The sequence below is a fragment of the Lampetra planeri genome, chromosome 39, assembly GCF_965212315.1.
Source record: "Lampetra planeri chromosome 39, kcLamPlan1.2.h2, whole genome shotgun sequence".
Lineage (NCBI taxonomy): Eukaryota > Metazoa > Chordata > Hyperoartia > Petromyzontiformes > Petromyzontidae > Lampetra > Lampetra planeri.
The window spans coordinates 5,641,812-5,665,637 of NC_136145.1; the positions used below are offsets into that span (position 1 = coordinate 5,641,812).

Consider the following 23,826-nt stretch of genomic DNA (forward strand, 5'->3'; position numbering starts at 1 on the left):
GCGTCATTTCAGCAGCATGGGTTCAATATGTAGGGGTCTTACGGAGGAAATATGTGTAAAGCTGATTTGTATGGGATCCTACGGGAAACTAGCACAGTGGGCGGGGCTACGTCAGTGCACGGGCAGGTGCCCTCTACGACGTCCGCGCTTCGGACGTTACGATCCCCCGGGGCCCCACCCCTCAGGGAGGGGGATGTATAAAAGGGGAATGTATCGGGGGGCTAGGGAGAGTTGGGTTAGCTAAGAAGAAAAGACGGAAGACGTCCTAGATAGAGCCCTGGTCTCCCCCTGGTACGCCGTCCTTGTCAGGACCGCGCAGGCTCGAGCCAGTGGCGTGGTGCCAGAGCCAGAGCCAGTGCTGGTCTGGACTCTGAGTACCGGGCCCGACTGACCAGTGTCGGGCCAAGATAGCCTCCCCTAGTCCACGAGAGGAGGACTCTGAGGCAGGCTAGGGTTAGCTAGGAGGTGTGTCCTCAGATAGACGGGTGAGGGGGCCAATACCTCCTCAAGTGTGTATGTCACAACGTTTGGTGTAATAAACCTCAGTGTGCCTCAACCCCGGGTGTCGACCTGTATTCGACGGTACTACATCTGGCGTCAGAAGTAAACAACAACGAACATGGACACGCGCCGAACAGCTCGGGCCGGGGTGCAGGAGGCGGAGGACACCGCGGGAAGTGCGGTACCAGAGACGGCTGATGGGGGCAACGAGCAGCCGGGACCGAACGCATCCTTACCGGGGCATCGGGAGGAAGGGGAGTTGCTGTCCGACGGACTTCGGCTGGCGCACGCGAGGTTGGCGGAGCTGCTATACGCTGCTGCCGCCACACTCGAGACCATCACTCGGCTGGGGGCTGCTGGACCACCGCGGGGCGAGGACGGCCGACGGCCGTTGCACCTTCCCGCCATTTCTACCGACGGCACTTTTGAAAGTCCCGCCATCGCCACAGCAGCTGCCGAGGGCGTGGCCAACCTCAACTTGGGGTCCGACATCGGCTCCGCTGGGGCTACCGCGTCACCGCCTTCGGACGGAGCGTCACTATCTGCGCGACAGGCGATTACAGCTGCCGTTCGTGCTGACGCTCGGCCGAGTTGCGGGGACATCAAAGTGCGGGCCTCCACGGCGGTCGCTGCGCTACACCAAAGGCTGCCCCCGCTGAAGGAGTTTGTGGCTGAGGAGGGCGACTGGGGGGGATTTCAGCGGCGCTTCCTCGCGCATCAAGAGATGGCGGGGTGGTCAGACGACGAAGCCCTCTGCGCACTACCGGCGCTCCTTGACGGCGACGCCCTCGCCGCTCTTACGTCCGCATCGAGGGACAAGCGCTCTACTCTTCAGATGGCGCTGCAATTGCTGGCTGGGGTTTACGGACCCTCGGCGGAGTGTAGGCAGCGATTCTACGACCGCCAGCGGGGTGCGAAGGAGTTGCCCCTCGCCTACCGTACGAGCCTTCTGGCGCTCGCAAAGACGGCCTTCCCTCGTATGGATGACCAAGGCGTCGACGCCATGGTCACCGAGAAGATCCTTCTGCTGGCGGACGACCTGGACGTCGCTATCGTCGCGCAGGAGGACGTGGAGATGGGTTCCCTCCAAGCGGCGCGGCTCCTCCACGCCAACCTCCTGTCGCAGCGAAGGAAGGCCAGCAGGGCAGCTGCCGGCCGTACGGTGGCTGCCATCACCTCACCGACGGAGGAGGTCTACGCCGCCGACTTCCGACAGCAGCAACGGATGGGAGCACGGGCGGACCGGGATGGGTCGGCCCGCTCCGACCGCCCGTCTTCACCACCTGCGCTCCCGCGCTGCTATAACTGCGGCATCCGGGGCCACGTCGCCTCGGGGTGCCGCTCCCCTCGACAGCGGGGGACGACGCCTCGCCGGGACGCCGGCCCTCCTCCTCCTCCCAAGCTCCACCGACATGACCCGGCGAGTCGCGGCACCCCACATGTTTGGCCGAAGCACACACCGGTTACACATGTACACACCGCAACGAACGGGGGGCCAACATTGCACACCGTGGGGCCAACACGAACCACTATGGGGACCGAATTCGAACCCGCCCAGTGGTCCGTGTTGGCCCATCGCGTTCTAGCTGCGCCGTCGGGGTCGTCGGCCGTAGTAGGGTATATTGACGGGGTCGAAGTGCGTATCCTCGTCGATACAGGTGCGTCGGCAACCATCATTTCGGAACTAATATACAACATTCTCCCTGTCCAAAGTCGTCCCTTGCTACCGGTTAATGTCCCATTCTACGCTGCTAACGGGGGCTCACTGGGTATCATGGGGCAGATTCGCGCGCAAATTTCGATCGGTGATATTAAATTGTCCGGCCCTATTTTTGTGTCCTCCTCGCTGGCGGTTCCGTGCCTGCTGGGGACGGATTTCTTGGGCAAAATGCCGATTCGGATTATGATTAATCAGGGTTGCATTGAACTCCGGTCGGGACGGCGGATGGCGTTTTTGCCTTCCCCTACTACGGATCGCTCGGTGTTCGCGACGGTACCCGCATTTGTAGTTCAGACGGTTCGCGTGCCGCCGGGGGCACAAATGTTGGTGCCCCTAAAGCTTCGTAGGCCCTTCGCTAAGGGTGTTGGAGACCAGGGTGTCCTGCTCGGGCCATCTAGGGCTGGGGTTAGCGGGCCGCATTTGATTCCCACTCAGACCATTGTAAGGGGGGACGGGGACCCCTTCATCGCGGTCCTCAATGTGGGGTCGCAGGCCGTGGTAATTCCCCAAGGGACCGTGCTTGCTCACGCAACGCCGGTGCCCTGTGAGGAGTCTGTCGCAAATCACGTGCACACTGCCACTCTGCCGACTCCACATTCGGACACCGATGAAGGGTGGCTTGAGGCGCTTTGAGCGGGATCGACGGACCTGTCGGATGTAGGGCGTCAAAAACTTAGGACACTATTGCGCGAATTCGCCGATGTGTTTAGTCAAAACAAATTCGATCTGGGCTGCACCCATTTGCTGCGTCACCATATTGATACTGGTGACAGCGCGCCCATACGCCAAAATCCCTTCCGGCTGAGTCCCGCCGAGAAGGACCATGTCAAATCGGCTGTTGATGACATGTTAGCCGCCGATATCATTTCTCCCTCTACCAGCCCGTGGGGAGCACCGATCGTTCTGGTAAAAAAACAGGATGGATCGTTGCGGTTTTGCGTCGATTTTCGCCGCCTCAACAAAATTTCCGTTGCTGACGCATACCCGCTTCCCCGTATTGATGAATCGCTCGACGCCTTGGCGGGGGCGCGATTCTTCTCCACATTGGATTTGCTTTCGGGATTCTGGCAGCTTCCTCTGGACGATGAATCTAAGCCTAAAACCGCATTCCGTACGCCACATGGTCTCTTCCAATTTAACCGGTTGCCGATGGGATTACACTCGGCGCCGGCGACTTTCCAGCGATTGATGGAATTGGTTTTGGCTGGATTGCAGTGGGATTCGTGTTTAATCTATTTGGACGACGTTATCGTCTTTAGCAGAACATTTGACGAGCATCTCCAGAGGTTGCGGGCCGTTTTCCTCAAAATTTCGGGCTGCTAATTTGAAATTTAAACCCCAAAAGTGTCATTTGTTGCGCGAATCGGTACGTTATTTGGGGCACATCGTAGGGCGCTCGGGTATTGCTACCGATCCCGCCAAAACGCAGTGCGTCAGCTTCTGGCCGACTCCCACCTCGGTGGGAGAGGTCAGGAGCTTTGTTGGTTTCGCGTCATACTACCGACGCTTTGTCGCGGACTTTGCCACCATTGCTAAGCCCCTGCACGCTTTGACGTCAAAGGGGGTCCGTTTCCATTGGGGACAGGAGGAAGAGGCTGCGTTCCGCTCACTTCGGGACGCTCTGGTTAATGCCCCTCCCCTGGTTTATCCCGATTTTTCAAAACCCTTTGTGCTCGATACTGACGCGAGCAACACAGGTATTGGGGGCGTGCTGTCCCAGGTGGTCGAGGGCGTCGAACGGGTGGTCGCGTACGGTAGCCGAGTGTTGTCTCCAGCGGAGCAACGATATTGTGTCACGCGTCGGGAACTGCTGGCAATTGTCTACTTCATCCAGCAGTACCGGCCGTATCTGTACGGACAGTGTTTCACCGTCCGTACAGACCATGCAGCGCTACAGTACGCCCTGCGAGTCCAACAACCATCGGGACAATTGTCTCGATGGCTGGAGGTTCTCCAGGATTTTGATTTTCAGACCACGTACCGTAAGGGCGTTCGCCACACCAACGCGGACGCCCTGTCACGCATGCCGACCACCCCCGAATGCGCATGCCTCCTGGGGTCGGGTCGGTGCAGGCATCCTGCTGAATTGCCTGTCCCGGTCTTGGCGGCTGCTGATGACGCAGCATCAATGACTAATTCTATCGCACAACAGGGTTCTGATTCCCTGTTGGGGTTGCCTGCTACGGAATGGGGCCGGTTGCAAATGGAAGATACTTCCCTCCTTGCGTTGCGCCGCCGCGTCAGGGACCGGGGGCGGGGGAGGGGTGATGCCGACGCATGGGAAATGCTCGGTGGGTTGTTAATGCATTGGGACGGGAAATCCCATCGCCACCGGCTGGTGGTCCCTTCGGGGTTACGGGGTAGGGTGGTGTGGGCAGCTCACGAGCGCCTCCTCCACCTGGGTACCCAAAAGACCCTGGCCTTGCTCCAACTTGATTTCTTTTGGCCGGGCATGACAAGGGATGTCGGGGATCTATTAGGATCGTGCCCTAGATGTGCGCAGCGCAAACCACCAGCGAAGGAGTCGAACCTGCCCCTGCAATCTATCAGGGTTTCCCGGGTGAACGAACTCGTCGCGCTGGACATTCTAGGACCGTTCCCCGCCACCCCTAGGGGAAATAGGTATTTGCTAACCGGGGTTGAATATTTCACGCGCTGGCCTATGGCCTGGCCCCTGGCCAACCAGTCGGCGGCAGCCATCGTGGAGGCCTTTGTCCAGGGATACGTCCTTGACAAAGGTGCTCCCGAGAGGCTGCTGACCGACCAGGGTAACATTTTTTCAAGCAAATTGCTCAAACAGGTCTGTGAGATCCTTGGCACTAAAAAGATTCGCACCTCTCCATATCACCCACAAACCGACGGGATGGTCGAGCGGTTGCATCGTACCATCACGTCGATGTTGTCGCAGCACGTTTCTGACTCACAGACGGATTGGGATTTGAAAATTCAGGGGGTCCTGTCAGCATACCGGTTGGCCCCCCATGCTGCGACGGGATTTTCCCCCTTTTTCCTTATGTATGGCCGCGAACCGGAGCCACCTGTTCAGGCCCAACTGCAGATCCCGGCGCCGCAGGGAAAAACTCAATTGGCCGAACATGTTAAATTCAACCTGGAAAAATTAACGGAGGCACGGGATGCTGCCATGCAGAATTCTGCCAGGCGGCAGAGGGCTAATGAGCGCCTCAGAATGGGTCGCGCGCATGTGATACAGTGGAAGCCGGGGGACAGGGCATGGTTGCACTGTCCCCAGGTACCGCTCGCGTCCTCCTCTAAACTGCTGCGACCGTGGCGGGGTCCCGTCGAGGTGGTTGAGGTCCTGAGACCTCAGTGCGTGCGCATTCAATGGGGGAGGCGCCGGTGGTTTGTACACCCCTCCAGGCTAAAACCCTTCGTTGCGGTGCGAGATCCCACTACACACGCGCGTGGCCAAGCATGTGGGGGGGCGTCCGACTCAGAGGGGTCTTCTCCGTTGCTCCCGCCTAACGTGCTGCCGCTGTCCCACCCCCAGGTGCACCGGGAGTGACGGGCTCATGCCCGACGACCCCCGCAGGTGATGCTGAGGGTCTTGCGACGTCGGCAACAGACTCGCTCTGTGATGAACACCTGCCGGCCAACGACCTGCCGGCCGACGGCCTGCCGGCCGGGCCTGTCCCGTGTGACGGGCCTGCGGCGAGGATGCGCGCAAAAATGCGCAAACTCTCGTGAAAAAAAAAGAGAAGAAAATTTTTTTATTTTTTATTTTTTTGCATCTTTTGTGGCTTCTCTTTCCGGTGTACATTCGCATGTTGTGCTCACGGTGTGGGGCGTCCGTGCTGTGTTCCCGGCACGTGCCACGTTGCGTTGTACGATTATTGGGTGTTGTGTGTGTTGTGTGTGTTGTGTGTGTTCTGTGGGGGCTGGGGGGGGACTCCAGGTAAAGAAACACGTGTATATACGCTCGTCCTACGGTTTTCGTATTTATTCGCGGGGGGGGGGGGGTTCGTCGGGTTATTTTTTTTCTCCTTCCTGTTGTTCTTCTCGTTGCGTTATTGTTGGAAAAAAATGAGGCACACGCTGGGAAATCGAGGGCTGAATAAACTTTTATTGTCAATGTTGCAGCCGGGACGGCTGCGAGCTGTACAGGGGGGGGGTGATGTAGGGGTCTTACGGAGGAAATATGTGTAGAGCTGATATGTATGGGATCCTACGGGAAACTAGCACAGTGGGCGGGGCTACGTCAGTGCACGGGCAGGTGCCCTCTACGACGTCCGCGCTTCGGACGTTACGATCCCCCGGGGCCCCACCCCTCAGGGAGGGGGATGTATAAAAGGGGAATGTATCGGGGGGCTAGGGAGAGTTGGGTTAGCTAAGAAGAGAAGACGGAAGACGTCCTAGATAGAGCCCTGGTCTCCCCCTGGTACGCCGTCCTTGTCAGGACCGCGCAGGCTCGAGCCAGTGGCGTGGTGCCAGAGCCAGAGCCAGTGCTGGTCTGGACTCTGAGTACCGGGCCCGACTGACCAGTGTCGGGCCAAGATAGCCTCCCCTAGTCCACGAGAGGAGGACTCTGAGGCAGGCTAGGGTTAGCTAGGAGGTGTGTCCTCAGATAGACGGGTGAGGGGGCCAATACCCCCTCAAGTGTGTATGTCACAACGTTTGGTGTAATAAACCTCAGTGTGCCTCAACCCCGGGTGTCGACCTGTATTCGACGGTACTACAAATATAAAAGAAGCTCTGGACGCGTTTCGGCATACATTGTCTCAACAGCAGATTCCGACTAACTTGAACCGATGCTGTTGAACTGCCAGATGTTACAGGCAAGATATGGGTCCTAGTTCAACGGCAAATGATGTGATACGTAATGAAAAATAATCGTGAGTGCGAAGTAATCGTTCGCATAATTAACGCCATCGGAGGTTGCCGCTTCAATTCCATTTTCTGGCTTGACAGTAGACAAGTTTCTTAAATCAAATCTTGACTGAAAGCTTTCGTGACTGCAGGAATTCATGAAGCCACGTAGATAGAAAAATAATTTTTCTATTTACGTGGCTTTACCGAAAGACCCAAAGAATATTTCTTAAATCAGTCCACCGAGCATTTTATTTGGCTGCTATAAATGTCCACACGATAAGCCACTTCGAGCTATAATCTGTGGCCAGGTCACTTCTGAAAAAGAATCTGATAGCTCTTGGAGCTTCACCTGGTAAAATAAAACCAAACAAATTTAGTGAATTGCTTACCTCTCCGATACTTTTCACTCCTATCATGTTTTTTTTAAAGTTTTTTTCTGTAACTTGCCAACCCGCCCCTAGTGGACGTCTGTGAAAAAGTGCTTCACAGCTCATCGGATTCCTCCTGCAGTGTCAATAAATATTCTGATTCTGATATGTCGGGATAACGTAGATCGAAGATCGGCATGCTGCGCGAAGCAAGATAAAGTGTTGGTTCTCCCTGTCTCTTCCAACGCCACGTCTGATCAGCATGAGAGAGTAGACCAAATATTCTTAGGTTTTTTTCGGTAAAGTCACGTAGGTAAAAAAATAAAAATTAATACAAGTAAAATAAAAATCACGACGTTTCGGAAGCAACACAAGCAACACGATAGCTGTATCAAGTGATCGTGCTGTGACTGTTCCACCTGAAGACGGAGGCTTGTGTTGCTTCCGAAACGTCGTGATTTTTATTTTATTTTTATTTTACTTTTATTAATTTAAAAAAAAATGTACCTACGTGACTTTACCTAAAAAAACCCTAAGAATATGAATCCTTGCAGTCACGAAAGCTTCAAATCTAGTTGACCAAATACCGTCCAGACTTCCCTCCCTAAAACTATTTTTTTAAACGTTGCTCCTGAGCTACGTAGTTCTTCTTCTTTTCAAAAGTGACGTGGCCAAAATTGATAGCCCAATGTGAAGTGGCTCATGTGGAAATGTATAGAAGCCAAATATTCAAAACGCGTGGTGTCGATTCTAAATGTGGAAGGAAAATCTGGAGGACCCCGAGAAAATTCCACGCGACGAGGGGGGAGAGAGAACACGCAAACTCCAAATATACAGCAGGCGTCAGGGTCGGGATCGAACCAACACCCTCTTGTATATCAAGCGAGTGAATTAACATCTCGCCACCACACCGCCCTCCTAGTGGAGGCTTAGCCGTCAGCAGTTGTAAGACTGTACCATTCACCTCTTCATAACCATGAAAAAATCTTCCATCGTTGCATAGCAATAATGGGCAGAGTTTACATTTTTACAATAGTTCCTCATCATTCGCGATGAGGGCTACCTTCCGGAGATGATTGTGAATAGCAAATTTCGAATAATGATATTGACCTACGAAAATCGATCTTTTTTTTACGAATAACCTAAAATAAAAACATAAATAAGACATGATGTGAGAATTACGCATCTCTCTCACAATTACGTAGTCTCATCACTTTCTTTCCCGTCACTTTATCTCACGTTCTTTCTTAATTTCTCTCTCAAGGCAGTCGTGTAAAGTTCCAGATGTAATTCGCGGATAGCCAAAATCGCGGACAGCAAGTTCATAACAAGAGAATTACTGTACACAAATAACCGCGCGAGACCTTGACAAATTCTGCCCCATTGCCTCAAGGTTGTGAGAATTGAAAGAATGTCTTGGCTGAGTTTGGAAAACTTGTTAACACATTTATAAACCTTCTCTCTTTTGCAGTATTTGCATGGACTCTCTGAGGTTGGACGTCCGTCGGTTCGATTCCATCTCACGGCGCGAGTTTTGTAAAATCTCCACACGCCCCCCTCACCTCGGTCCAAGGAGCCGATATGAATGGGTACACCACGGTTAGTCAATCAGCAGGCAGGTTGCGTGCGGCGTAGGTTAAACTGCGGGTACTCCAACCTCTTCCAGAATGTCTGGCAAACGTGGAAGAGTAGGCCAAAATACGCCATGCACGGGGGATCATTGGAGCTTTACCGGTTATTTGGCTTTCTGCCAGCGGGTGATATGAGCAATAACGGCAATTTCAGGGCTGCACCTTTATACCTTGTGTGTCGGTTACACAGTGCAGCGGTCAGTGAACTGCAAGACAAACTAACAACTGATAAAACCGACGTATCAGAATCATCATCAGAATATTTGCATGAGGAATCCGATGAGCTATAAAGCTCTTTGTCACAGATGTCCAGTAGGGGCGGGTCAGAACGTTACATTAACAAACAATAGCAAAACAAATATAGGAGTGCAAAGTATAGGAAACGTAAGAAAGTCACTTTTAAAAATATAAATGAAACTCAATTAAAATTGTATTTTTATCAAGTAAAACCCAATGAGCTATTAGCTTCTTTTCCCAAGTGACCTGGTCAGAAATGATAGCTCAACAAAGTGGCTTAAGATGTGGACATTTATAGCAGCCAAATAATATCATATTAAACACATGTTTCATATGGCAGATGAATGACACGGGTGCTGTGAAGTATTAATTATAGTCACATCATAATGATAACCGATGCGATTAATTATGAAAGTTATGGTGGCCCACAGGAATTACAATTGGACAACGAGTATACAATTTTATCTAAACAAAATTCCACATTCCCACGGCAGGAATGAGCGCATCGACGGGACATTCGCCGTTCACAAAGTGGCGCTGCGGTTGTCGACCCGAGAGATGTGACCTCTACCCGGGGTTTGGACTCGTGAACTCGCGATGGCAGACGAAGGGACAGCGGAGGAAAGAGGCAACACGGATTCAGCGATTAAACAAACTTGGGTATTGACTCGACTGGCTTTGATGTAAAAAAAAAAGCGGCCATTGTTGTCAAATATTGTGCCCATAAATATTGGCCCGACTAAAGGCGTTTACAGGAATGAAGAGGGACGTTTTCCAGTGCTGTGATGGTCGGCACACTGGACTTGCAATCCAGAGGAGGGGCCACTTCGGAGGCGTAGCTAGGGGGGGGCAGGGGGGTACATATGTCCCCGGGCGCCAAGGTAAAGGGGCGCCAAAATGAGGCTTACAACGTTACATTATAACTTATTGCGGCGGGCGCGGCAGCCTGAAACTACTGCACAAATCTACACCTCAACCTAAAAGTGTATATATCCCGCCACACACAGCCTACATGTCATGTAATTACATGTTGGTATGTGATTAAACGGGGGGAGGGCGCCAATTTTTTAATTCGTCCCCGGGCGCAAAATATCCTAGCTACGCCACTGGGCCACTTTGATTACATCTGCCCGGCACGGCGGACGAAACGACGGCGCGAGTTTCTTCAAGTCGCCGACGCTGCCTCTGTCCACTCAGCGGCATCGATGGGTGTCGCACAACCTCAGTCAAGTCCCGTGTGGTGGGGTAAAGTGTGGGCGCGGATCTCCCCCCCCTCTTTCTGAAGACGTGGCCAGGATGGAAGAGTACACAACAGAGACCCACGAGGTGGGGGCATTCTAAGGCTTCCTCTACGCGTGGAGGCCCTTCTGCTTGGATCGGAATCTTCTTCTTCTTTCGCATTGACTAATGACGGCGGATCAAAGATGTAATTTTGGATTTGTTATCCACTCAATTGTTTGTTCGAGAAGCAGCAGTGGATCATCATCCGTTCCCCTCCTTTAAGGGGCTTAAAGACAGCGGCGGAGTGTTTACGATGCCGGTCGATGGTTTGGGACTCGTGGCCACGCACTCGCAGGCCCTGCAGAATCTTCGACGCGCCATTTGCGGCATCAGGTGGCCGCATCGGCCATGCCTGATCCCGATTCGGTTGATGGTCGACCATTGGCGGCGCGCGAAGGTTGAAACCCGGGGGCGGTTGGAGATTTTTATTTTTGACGTCGGTAGCAGTCCAGACTCTCGCTTCCATCTCTCTCGGCTTCATTTGTATTTTAGTGGCATGGAGTGAGGGTGTTGCCGCTACTGCGATCCAGAATATTTCATATAAACTCTGTAGATTCTGTAACCGAGTGAACTATTTGCTGTATTGCCTATTCAAAAATAGAGCAGTTTGGTGTTTATGTTTGATGCTCACTCAGATATATTAAGGTAACCATTGGGATTATGGTTGCAAATAAATTCCAAGCGTGCACCTCTTTACGCTTCTTGGCACACTTTGAGCATGCTTCATTTTCTGTGCTTCTGATCCACACCACTGCAAGTATATATTTCCCGATTAAGGATGTTCTCTTTTTTAGGCAAATCTGTACGTTGCTTTTGAATGTGTTGAATAATGTGTTGACTCATGTGTAAAGATACAACAATCCCTTGCCAAACGCGGGGGGTTAGGTTCCTGGAAAAAGTGGTTGGCAAATCTGCAGTGGGTAAAGTACAGAGGGCCTGTAGGAAATAGCGTGTTAGAGCAACCACGGCTGCGATCAGACTCGTTATCGCTGAACTAAGTTGTCTTTTTATTCAAGAAACACCGAATTAAATATGGAACATTACACAACATAACAAAACATAAGTAAACATTTTGATTCTTGTTCTGTCTGTCTCGTGTCCAACCTATATGGTATTTTCCCAATATTCTGCACAGGCCACCGCTTCTGGTGTTGGCATTGCCAAATCTTGAGGAGTGCCATTGTGGTTGCTGCAGGGCATCTCGGGAGATGATCCCATGTTTTGCTTCTCCTGACAAGCATATTGGTCGCCTGTGTAGAAGCCCCCCCCCCCCACCCCATGATATTGTGAGAGAGTCACCTTCTGCCGAAATCCACTCTCAGTCTGTTTAGGCTTCGTCATGTGAGCCATTTGGAATTGATGCCAGATGCGAGCTCCTCACTGGGGGTGATTCATCGCATAATAGATACCGCCTCACGATGCATCTTGGTAACTTCTCGAGGGGTATTCCCCAGAAGGCTAAATCTATTAACCACTCCTAAACCAACAATGTCTCCCCACGAAATAAACATTACATACATTTTACATACCTTTAATATTAATGACGATGATGATGATGATGAAAATGAGATGATCAGGGAAGGGGTTGTTAGGAGGAGAAGGGGCTCAGCCCAACCGCCCCCTCTTTCTCCGTGTCATCAATGACAGATGAGTGGGCAGGTGTATGTGTGCATCATTGGAACGAAATCGGAAGAAAAACTAAAATAATTTTATCGGTACTTATTCATATTGGAAGACGTACGGAGTTTTCCCACAAGGCCATGCACGAGGCGGTGTGGCACAGTTTGGCACCAGCTATCACAGAGTGCGGTCGTGTTGCTACAGTTCTCTGTGGTGAGTAACGTCTTTAAAAACAACGGCACTACTACGCCTCTCTAAATCAAATTAACGCTGAACCGCAGATATCTCGAAACGGGAAAAGGGTTGATGTGAATGCAGTTGCGATTAGTCCGTGGGAAAGTAACGTAAAAGGTAATAACGAGCCTACCTTTACCCTACCTTTTACCTTACCCCAATACCATCACTCTACTCTTACATTTTACCATTTAGCAAGGTAAGGTAAAAAGTAATAGTTAAAAAGCAACGAGCCTACCTTTACCCTACCTTTTACCCTTTCCCCATACAAATTACCCGATTACAGGGTAATTACCGGGGTACTACACATGAAAAAGGTTAATAAAAGGTAAATGCGAGGTAGAGCGCTTTATTCATGTAGAATACTCTCGAATCTGGCATTGAGGATGTCGACAACACCGTCCTCCATAACTTCCTCGTCCCAGTCGTCTTGGTCGATGACGATCTCATCAACAACCTGATCAAGTTCGTCATTGCCGTCGTCCTCAGACGAATGACGGGAAATAAGATCCTGCGCCGCTCTGGCCCGGTTAGAAGGGACCTTCAGGCAGCCGGCCGCAAACCACAAGCGCAAGCACATGGACTGGATGAAGAGCGTCGTTGACAGTGACTGGCGAACACCGTGAACTCCCGCCCAGCTCCACTATTCACGCGTTCCCAGGGAGTTGACGTCGCCGGCGCTCCTAAGTAGTCGCAGGCCATCTTGTAGTGGGCGCGGAGCAGCTCTTTGCGGGGAGACCATCGCTGCATTATGTCAATAAAGGCGCTGGCGGTCGTGACGCCCATGCTCAGAAAACGATCAGCTTCATCGCCGTCGTCGATGGAGCTGCCAACGTTGCTGAATAGGGTGCTGAACAGCAACCCCTCCTCCATATGGGCAGCGACTGCCGTCGGCAGGATCGCGAGCACGTCCGAATAGCGATGCTGCAGGACAGAGCGGATCGTGGCCTTCAGTGTAGCCAGCTTGTTTTGGTCTGTCGTTTTCGGCAGCTGTGGATTCAAGTAGGATGCCACAATGGCGGGTTCCTGAACCAGGAAGTCGCGGTACCGCACCAGCTCGGCCTTCAACCCGTCGCGGTCAAGGACTCATCTATCGCTCTAAGAGCGGTTTCACCGCAATTGCAATGATGAATCAGGTGCTCCATCGTCACTGGCACGATATCCAATGTCGACTTGCGGTCTGCTGACAACGACGTCATGATCTGGCAAGGCATTCGCAGGAATGCTATCACGCCCTCGATGTTTTCTCACTGCAGTTCAGAGAAAGCACCGACGCCGATCACATCCTGAAAGCGCGCCATGATAATGTCCAATGGGACACGCTTTTTTATGGCGTCGTCACCCATGTCAAACGTCGAATTCCACCTGGTCGGCGAGCCCTGGCGCGTCGGCTCCTTGCTGGCGAGCTTGGCGATCTCGGCCTCGCGGCGGTACGACTGCCGGACGACCTTGCTGCGCCTGATATTGACGAGCGCCTCGTGCAGTTCGGCGTTGGTCGACTTGATCAGTTTGAGAACTTGGACGACGACGATCTGGACCATATGATCCGTGCGATATGGTGGCAAGCCCACAACTGCTCATATCCGGCGTCCGCGTTGACCAGGGCGAACAACGTCTTGACAGCACTGTTCGCATTGGAGCCATTGTCGCTGGTGACGGCGAGCAGCTTGGTCGAGACATTGTGCCCAAGGCTTTGGAGGTGCTCAAACAGACTGCACATCGAGGATCAATAGCAGCATGGATGTCGACACACCAGATTTGGTGTCGATCCAGTGCACTGTGACCATCCAAAATCCCTTCAGGTTGCGGTTCGACCACCCGTCGATGGTGAGCGAGATGGCGACGTCCAGGTTGGAGAATGCCCCGACAATGGGCAGCATGATGGCGTGAAGCTCGAAAAACCTGCAAATGACAGTGCGGGTCGACGGGCCCTCGTATCCCTGCGTCAATGTGTGGACCAAGGTCTTGAACTTGTCGCTGCCGGCGGCTCGCAAAGAGATTGCACCTTGGATAACAAAATCAACCACCGTGTTCTCAAACTTTACCAGGAGGCGATCCGGGATTGCAGTCAATGGGTCTCCATGTAAGACAATTTTTTCCTTTGTCATTTTACAGATCAACTAAGTGTATGCGAGTCCGTGGGTCTCTATGTATGTCTATGGATCTGTACGTGAGAACAGTGGATGTGACTGGAGAAGTGGCACAGAAAAGAAACTCGTCAGGAAATAAAATTCCGAGCAGGGAACCCCGTGCATTTGCGGGCCAAATACAAACGCAACTGAAACCCCCTTTTGACTCCACATGTGGCTCATCCAGGTGCATATAGCATCACAGGTGAAGGAGCTTTCCCTGACCCTCTTGATTAATTCTCATTTACACGGTTGTTGAGCACAGGTCCAAAGGTCGAAATCATCAAGGACCAAACAATAAAACACTATAAGAGTTACATAGACACATACTGTACGCGCTTTGGTAACATTTTCTGCCCATTGTACGTAATAAGAGCGCCCTTAATCCAAGAAAGCCTCACTGGCCTACGCTTCCACACCGACGAGACATCTTAGAAGAGGTGGGATTACCTGCATTTTTTACCCACCTGAGGTACACCCATTTATACTGCTGGGATGAGCAGGCGCAAAAATGTGTCCAATGTTTCAACTCGCAATCAGGGAGATTGCATCAAAAGGGGGTAACTTCTGGATTACAAGTCCAGTGTGCTTGTTACACCCGCGCCCGTAAATACCTAACATCAATGGTACTTGTCGCCTTCATACCAAGCCTGTTATTAATGACAAATGTTGATGCGCGGTCTGGATACTCACATTGCGCATGACAACGCACATGCTGATCACGATTCCGATGAGTACCATCCACACCCACAGCACTGCACGGAATAGGAAGAAAAAAACACACGCACAATGCACAAAGCGTCATGAAATGTCCGAAATGAAATATTTCCAATCTTAGGTATTGGAGTGGGTGGCGAGCAGTGTGAGCGAAATTGGTGGCGAAAATATTCGACGGCCAAGTTTATTGTGGTTTGTTTTTCAGTCAACGGTGAATTGAAATAATAAAAATAAAACATAGACGCTGTCTCCCCGACAGACCTGGTCTTCACCTGAGGACGGCTGCTTGCGTTGTGGCCGAAACGTCGTGAGAATTATTTTATTATGTTTTATTTTTATTATTTTATTATTTCCCTTCTACGTGACTTTACCGAAAGTACCAAGAAGAAGATCGTTTTATGTGTTTAGTTTGTTGTCCTTCCCCCGCACCTCCGATTAGTACGGTTGGCTACGTACAGTGCGAAAGAAGTTCTACATACATCATCAATGGTACTTGCATGGGCAGATAGCCCGTATGTGTCTACTGCACATTTCGTAATTTGTTGCCGCTTTGCTCTGGCTTGTGCCGACTTTTTTAGAAGCGACCGAGCCACAAATGACAGCTCAACAAAGCGGCTTATCACGTGGAAATTTATAACAGCCAAACACTCTAAACGCCTGTCGACGCAAGGGAAGATCTGCAGCCATAATCGCGACAAAAAAAATTCTGAAGCAAAACGGGCGATGCGATTATCGTGGACCTTGCGTTGTCACGATACATCGTAGTGTGGCCGCGTTCTAGTAAGCATTGACGCACGTCCTCGACGTCCAAGAAACAGGTTTTGCTTCTCCCACAGCCACCACCCCGAGGCAGCTACAACGTCCCAGATGGTACCACCTCAGCTTAATAACAGAGCAGAGTTTTGCAGCAATTTTGCGCGTTCATGCAATTGCCTCAAGACCACCACGGGCTGCCAAACCTCTCCCAATTGTATAGCAGCGTATTAAATAATTATCATCGAAACACCCTTCCTAATCAAAATTACCCCAAAGGTATGGTGAGGCGACTTGTGCCAACAGCCCTCGTGCTAATGAGTAACGATTGACCTTGGGCAGTTTTTTTAAATACACTGATACCTTTGCATTTTTTTCATAAAGATGCTGACTATATTTTCCCTTTAAGGTCTAGAATGTTCCAGTATTTTCTTTCTGTATTTTTCTTAAGTTTCTTCCCCAGTGCTGGTTAACAGCTCCTTGCCCCGGTAGTCTACAAGGTTAAGCAGGGGCACTTCCTTTTCAATGTTATCCCGGTTGTTCTATCGCACTTCACTCGCACGAGATGTTTAATCCATTCGGATCTCTCGCAAGGCATCGCGATCTCACTTCGTGTTAGAGAACGGACCACGGGAAGTGGTCACCACATAGCCACCGCCACCCTCCCCCCCCCCGAAACCCCCCTTCATGTGACCTCTAGAACACAAAGTAGGGGCCATCCATTTAGTACGTAGACATGGAGGGGGAAGGCGGGGTTATTCCAAATACGTACGCTTGCGTATGGGGGGTCTACTGACAATGTAAGTACGCATAGGAAACGGGTGGAGCTTCGATAATAATGCAGCCGGCGGTGGACTATCTGTTTGCTTAAACACGTTAATATCATTCAAGGCCGTAACCATGGAGTCAACATTGGGGGGGGACCAAATCTTCCAGGGTGTCTAGGGGTCCCAACCCAGAAAAATATCTAAATTTGAAAACGAATTTCCTGCCTAAAATATTAAAAAAATTCACGAACACATTGGATGGACTTTTTATTTTATTTTTTACAATGTCTAATAGTGTATTGTATTACATTGCTCTGTTTTTACTGTTTAAAGTTCTAATTTGTAATTTCTCACGTTAAAAAAAGTTGTACAACAATGGGACATTTTTTGAGGCCGAAACGTAACTCAGCTTTTAGCAGAGGAGTCAATGGGAAAACGATGATCGTTGAACGAATTTTCACCGAACGTATCTCGCTCGTTATGCGAAACGCAGCTGTACGGTCCTTGACACACCACACGATATGCAGATACAGGCACAAAACACCCTCTCACGCGCACGCAAAGACAATGCCAGGCAAACCACACTCGAAGAATTACGTATGTGGACTCGCACTAAAACAAACGTTCAAATTACTTTGAAGACAATGGAAAGTCGAATACAGGTGTGCACACCGCGACAGCATTTATCCCCGGTATGTCCAGCGTGGTCCAGATGTCTTGTGACCCTCATTAATTTCTCTAACGTTTAACATTTAAAAATTAAGGTTTATTTAAAGCAGAAGTGAAAACGTGACGGGGAAAAATGTTCGAGGTCAATTAGGGGGGTCATAAAACATCTAGACCACCTTATACAACAATAGAAACGTTGTCATCATCAACATCAGTATCACCACCAGCAGCCAGGCTATATCCACTGCTGTACGAATGCCTCCCCAAACCTTTAGACGTCTCCCACGGTCTCTCGCGGTGCAACGATCCGTCTGTCCACGGTGGTTTACAAAATGACAAAGTATTGCGTTTTTTGTTCTGGATAATTGTGTTAAATCGCAGGACCGCGCGAGAGGCGGATAATTAAGGGCGGATTGTGGATGGGCTTTATCCAGCAGTGGATTGACCATGGGTCCCTGGCTGACTATTGTGTTTGTTTTTAAAATAAACAAATACCAAAAACGAAATCCCGTAAAATCCACGACGGAGTCAAATCATTAACCACGTTTTTAGAGTCGACGAATGCGGACGAGCGGGCGAAGGACAACAAACTAAAGACATCTAAACGAGTTTTCAATTTAAAAGTGAATCAGCTCCAGTGGCTTCCTAATATTGGGAAGAGCGTTTCAGACGACCGCAGAAGCTCACCAGATGGGAATGGAAGCGCAAAGTGTGTGGAACAAAGTATGCAGTAGGATATATTAAACTTATTTTCAAAGACGAATAACTTTTTTCGCACGGTACGTAGCCAACCGTGCTAATCGGTTGGAACTGATCGATGGACTGACGTTGGCCCGAACAACATTGGATGTTAAAAATTCGGACAGTACTTCTTGTATAACAACTTAAACAAGACATGTTGGAGAAATAACGTTTAAAACTTACCGGGGGATTTTAGTTTCATATTCTTCTTTGTCGTCTAAAAAACTCCCAAGCGGCAAAAAACAGCGATTTTAAAAGACAGCAAAATGAACCTAAATCTCACGAAGTATTTTTGGTGCTAAATTCTCAAGTAAAATAATAAAAAAAAATGGTACTTAAATAAACAATTTGTGTGTTTCTTCCCACAGTTGTTACGAGACTCGCAACACGGGACAACGAGGCGATGCTAATAAGAGCAGCAGCATGAATAATACATTTTGATGACGTCGAATATGAACTCGTGTTGTCTGCACGGTGAATACGTCTCTGACACTTCCTCCAGTAGCATTACAAGTGAGCCCCCCCCCCACACACCCCCAAACCTACCCCCCACACACCCCCCCCACACCTACCCCCCACACCTACCCCCCACACCCCCCCCCCACACACCCCCCCCCCCACACACCCACCCTTCACCCACACTCTCCCCCCCCCCACACTCCCCCCCCATACAACCCCCCACACCCACCCCCCACATACCCCGCCCACACCCACCCCCACCCCCCCCACACACCCACCCCCCACCTACACCCCCCCACCTGCACCCCCCCCACCTGCACCCCCCCACCTGCACCCCCCCCCCACCTACACCCCCCCACCTACACCCCCCCACCTACACCCTCCACACCAACCCTCCACACACCCACCCCCCCACCTACAACCCCCCCACACCCCCCTATACACTCCCCCATACACTTCCCCATACACTTCCCCACCCCCCACACCCACCCCCCCAACCACGCACGCATTTGAACCCAACCCTCCGCCGACAACGCCCAGGGTCTGGGCGCGACTTCATCGCTCCGTTGCCCACCGTGGTATTAATTCAACGGCGTTACGTGTCGCCAGCATTTTTGCCAAATTATAACTTTTACTCGCTTCGGACCAATCCTGCTGGAGTCGTGCGCTCCCCCCCCCCCCCCCCGTTAACCCCCCCAGGAGGCCGCGCGTGAAGTCGATGGGGATGTTGTAAATACTTAGACTCTTTGTTTTTTTCGGTAAAGTCACACACCCACCCCTCACCCACTCACACACCCCCCCACCCACTCACACACCCCCCCACCCCACACTCCTGCCCCACACCCCCACACACCCTTCCACACCTCCCCCCCCACACACCTCCCCCCCACACACCTCCCCCCCAACAAACCCACCGACCACTCACCCACTCGCACCTCCCCCCCACACACCCACCCTTCACCCACCCCCCACATACCCCCCCACATACCCACCCCGCCCACACCCACCCCCCACCTACACCCCCCCCCACCTACAACCCTTCCACACCGCCCCCATACACCCCCCCCCATACACTCCCCCACACACTCCCCCCCATACACTTCCACACACACTCCCCCCCCATACACTCCCACACACACTCCCACACAAAGACAAAGATCCCCCGTATAGCCTTAACAGACTGTAGGGGCAAGTGCTGTTAGCGAGTACCTATGAAGGCCGGAACGGTACACGAGGGGGTGGGTGGCCAGCACCACGCCCTACCGCCTTTGTCTCCCCAGTGGCGATGTTTACACACCGCACCAGGTACTCATTTAAGGCTGAGTCGACCTAGGGGAGGCCCAGGACCTGTTCAGATAATCGTCACTGGTGTTGGCCGTGAGCGGGCATCGAACCCGGGTCGCCAGGTTCATAGCGCAGCGCGCTAACCGCTACACTACCGCTCCCCACACACACAGAGACACACACACACACCCCCCACACACACCCACCCCCCACACACACACACCCACCCCACACACCCACCCCCCCCAATCACGCACGCATTTCAACCCAACCCTCCGCCGACAACGCCCAGGGTCTGGGCGCGACTTCATCGGTCCCTTGCCCTCTGTGCCCACGCGGTATTAATTCAACGGCGTTACGTGTCGCCAGCATATTTGCCAAATGATAACTTTTCTCGCTTCGGACCAATCCTGCTGGAGTCGTGCGCTCCCCCCCCGCCAACCCCCCCAGGAGGCCGCGCTTGAAGTCGATGGGGATGTTGTAAATACTTAAGACTCTTTGTTTTTTTTTTCGGTAAAGTCACGTAGGTAAAAAAAAATAAGTAAATAAATTACCTACGTGACTTTACCGAAAAAAACAAAGAGTATGAATCCTTGCAGTCAGGAAAGCTTCAAATCTAGAATTGTAAATACTTGTTGTGTTACGTTTACATTGATGTATCATCTGCTGGAGAGACGCATGAGCGAAGAAGACCGTGTACATTATTGTCGGCTTTGGCTAGACAATGGGGGGGGGGGGGGTGTTGGTTTGCTCATCGACAGTGAACAACTACAGCACACGAAAAGTTCACGCAACAATACATTTTATTGGAATGGGACCATAATTTTGACTTAAAGCTTTCACTACCGCAGTGCATACTGACTGGTAAACCCTGCTTCCACTACATCACTGAATAATGACTGCAGTGGCACCTGCTATGATTACAGCAGTGCATACTGTGGTAGCACCTGCTTTCACTACAACAGTGCAGTGACGTCACCACGGTGCCTGTGCCAGGTTATGTGCACGTTAAGGCCACGTGGTGTTGAACGCCCGTTGGCAGGAGGCCACGGGACAGATCCCGGTGCACTACCTGTGCCACCTACTGTTACGCACACTTTATGACACCACACGTGACCTTCCGATCGACGAATTGGTATACAGATTTATACTTTCTGGTTGGATAGTGGCATTAAGATTTTTATAAAACTTGTCCTGTTTTGACTGCCACGCTGGGCCATCCAATCGAATCTGGATTGCAAGTCCAGTGTGCTGCTTACCATTACACCACGGTGGCATCATCCCTTCTCTTGAAAAGTGATCTCGAATTCCTAATTGCTCTCATTAACCAAAGCGACTGGTACCGTCATTTGGCTTTCATTTTGTTGAAAAGAATTCAAATGATAGCAGCCCCAGCCAAACATTACAACGTGATATAAATTGCATAAGTCGTGAGAACAAACACAACATCTGCCATTCGCCACTAAGTAGCGGTGACGTTATCACAGTGCTTGTGCCAGGCTAAGTGCACCCTGAGACCACGTGGAGTGTTAAAAGCTTGCTGACAGGAGGTTACGGAACAGACCCAGGTGCCATGTTGTCACTATAATTACTTATTGACAGATGTAGGTCGCGTTTTAACCGCTCGTTGCTCCACTCTTTGTTGGGAGCATCGCTCATCCGCCTTCCGTATTTGCCCGAGAGCGACTGGTTCCAACTGCCAAAGTAGCACACTTCAGAAACCTCCTCCACGTCCTTCTGTACCACATCAGCCCTTCTCTTCTCGAGCCTGTACCGCGGCCCATTTTAGACAGCTCCATCGGGTCAAACAGCAGTTGATTGGGTATGGCACAGCAGGGTAAGCGGGCTACGTGACCCAGCCAACGTAGCCTCTTGTGCCGAATGAGCTCATTGATGGGAAGGTGTCCAGGACCTTCTGACTTTCTTACACAATCCTGCCTGGTATAACGCAGGATGGATCGTAGGCAGGTCAGCCTGAAAGTTAGAAATGGCACAGATGTTCCTCCAGAGGAGCCCAGGTTTCGAAAACAAAGAGAAGGGAGAGCATAAAAGTGGCCGATAATACCTGGAGCTTCGAATGGAGTGATAGGCCAGGTAGCTTCCACACAGTATGAATGAGCTGATAAAATGATACCGCTCGACTTATTGGGAGTGAGACTTCTGCAACCAAAGCAAACTGCCCAGGCAAATAAACTTCTCCACTATCTGCACAACTGTCCTGTATCTCTTGGGGAGTCGAGGGGTGGAGTGTTATTACGACAGATAAAACGAACAGATACCGTCACAAACACGTTGTGCAACGACACACACGCAGCCATACACCACCATATAAGTTGGTACGCAATGGTACAACATGATCTCCCGCACCGTAATAAATAGATAAAGCTCCTGCAAAGCGTCTATGAACAGACGGTTAGCGAGTACAATACAGGCGTGTCTCGCTTTACAAGCGTTCTTTCTACGCGAATTCGCCGCAACGAGTAATTTGAATTTAGACCAATTTGTTCGCAAAACGAGCGAAGACCAATCAAACCAATAGCAGGGGGCGCTTCGTGGCCCGCAGTTGTTTTGTGTGCGCTCGTAAGTGGCCGTGTAGGGGGAGGGGGGGCTCGTGATGTCAATGTACAGACAGGCCTCGACTTACGAACACCCGCACATACGAACACCCGCACTTATGAACCAGCTTACATGAAATATGTATTTTTGTACATTGACTTAAAATACGAACTCGCACTTGCAAAATAGTAAAGTAGACAGCATCAGGACTGAAGGAAAGTGTAACTTTATTTTAAGATTTAATTACGGTAAAGTATTCTTTTTTTTTACAGCGTGACATGCAAATGTAAACTATTTCTTCTTATTCACGAGTTTAACAATGCTTCACTTTTTTGTTGAACCGTAACACATTTCATAACACTGACCGTATGGGCATTTGAACACAATACATTGTTGTATTCCGACTTACGAACAGTTTGACTTATAAATGGGTCCCAGTTACTAATTGTTCATAATAAAGGTTTTTGGGTTCGATGTTATATTACGTTTATTTTAAAGTTATACTTTCTCACTTAAAGAAAAGTTGTACAACAATGGGACATTTTTGAGGCCGACACGTAACTCAGCTTTTAGCAGAGGAGTTAATGGAAAAACGATGATCGTTGAACGAATTTTCGTCGAACGTATCTCGCTCGTTAAGCGAGACGCAGCTGTACGGTTCTTGGCACAGCACACGATACGCAGATACAGGTGTAATGCGGGCGTAAGCGACCTTCCGGATGTGACGTCACGGGGAGGCGGAGCCAGGTGACGTGGGTGAAAGGTTGGGGTCCTTAAGTGGGTAAACCGGAAAGAGAAGTCAGTCGGGGTGTGAATGGAAAAGAGTGGGGCCGCGCGGGCGAACGTGAGGAGGGGGCACCGTTGGCCAGCGGGAGCCAACCCCGGAGAATAGCAGGGAGCTAAAGGGTGGTGAGAAGCTGCGGAGAGTACAGCCAGGAAGGCTGTGTGTTAGAGGCAGCGGTGTGGCTGCAGAGAGTCGCAGGAGCGACGAAGAGAGAGAGAGAGACAGCACGAGGCTGTCAGCGCTGCGGAGTAAGCAAGAGGGAGAAGAGCAGCAGCGATTACAGCCAGGGGGGGCTGAGAGTGAGTAACAGCAGCGGAGCTGCTGTGGGGGCTACAGGAGCGACAGAGGCCAACAGAGGGGCTGCTGGTGGAGAAGAGAGAGACATCTGAGTCAGCACTGTGGGGACCAGGTGGATGCTAAGATATCTATTGGGGATGTGTCGGCTTCGGGTGTTGTGTTAATATCAAGATCTTTGGCGGTTCCTTGCTTATTAGGCACCGATTTTTTGGCTAGAATGCCCATTTTGATCAAAATCAATGAGAATTGTA

At 51.1% G+C, this 23,826-nt stretch overlaps 1 protein-coding gene across 2 annotated transcripts in view; it reads right to left on the minus strand.

Annotated features, from left to right (window-relative positions):
- The window catches only part of LOC144731528 (NXPE family member 3-like), a 37,936-nt gene extending 19,226 nt beyond the window's left edge, over positions 1–18,710 (minus strand). Inside the window, exons 1-2 of one of the 2 annotated variants that reach the window (XM_078612652.1) lie at positions 18,379–18,710; positions 15,242–15,303 (exon numbers count right to left, since the gene is read on the minus strand). In XM_078612652.1, the coding sequence (XP_078468778.1) occupies positions 15,242–15,303; positions 18,379–18,397 (81 nt within the window). In that variant the 5' untranslated portion in view covers positions 18,398–18,710. Of the gene's footprint in view, positions 1–15,241; positions 15,304–17,190; positions 17,248–18,378 lie in introns of those variants that run through there. The other variant, XM_078612653.1, reaches the window with a different exon arrangement.
- Between the last annotated feature and the right edge of the window lie 5,116 nt (positions 18,711–23,826).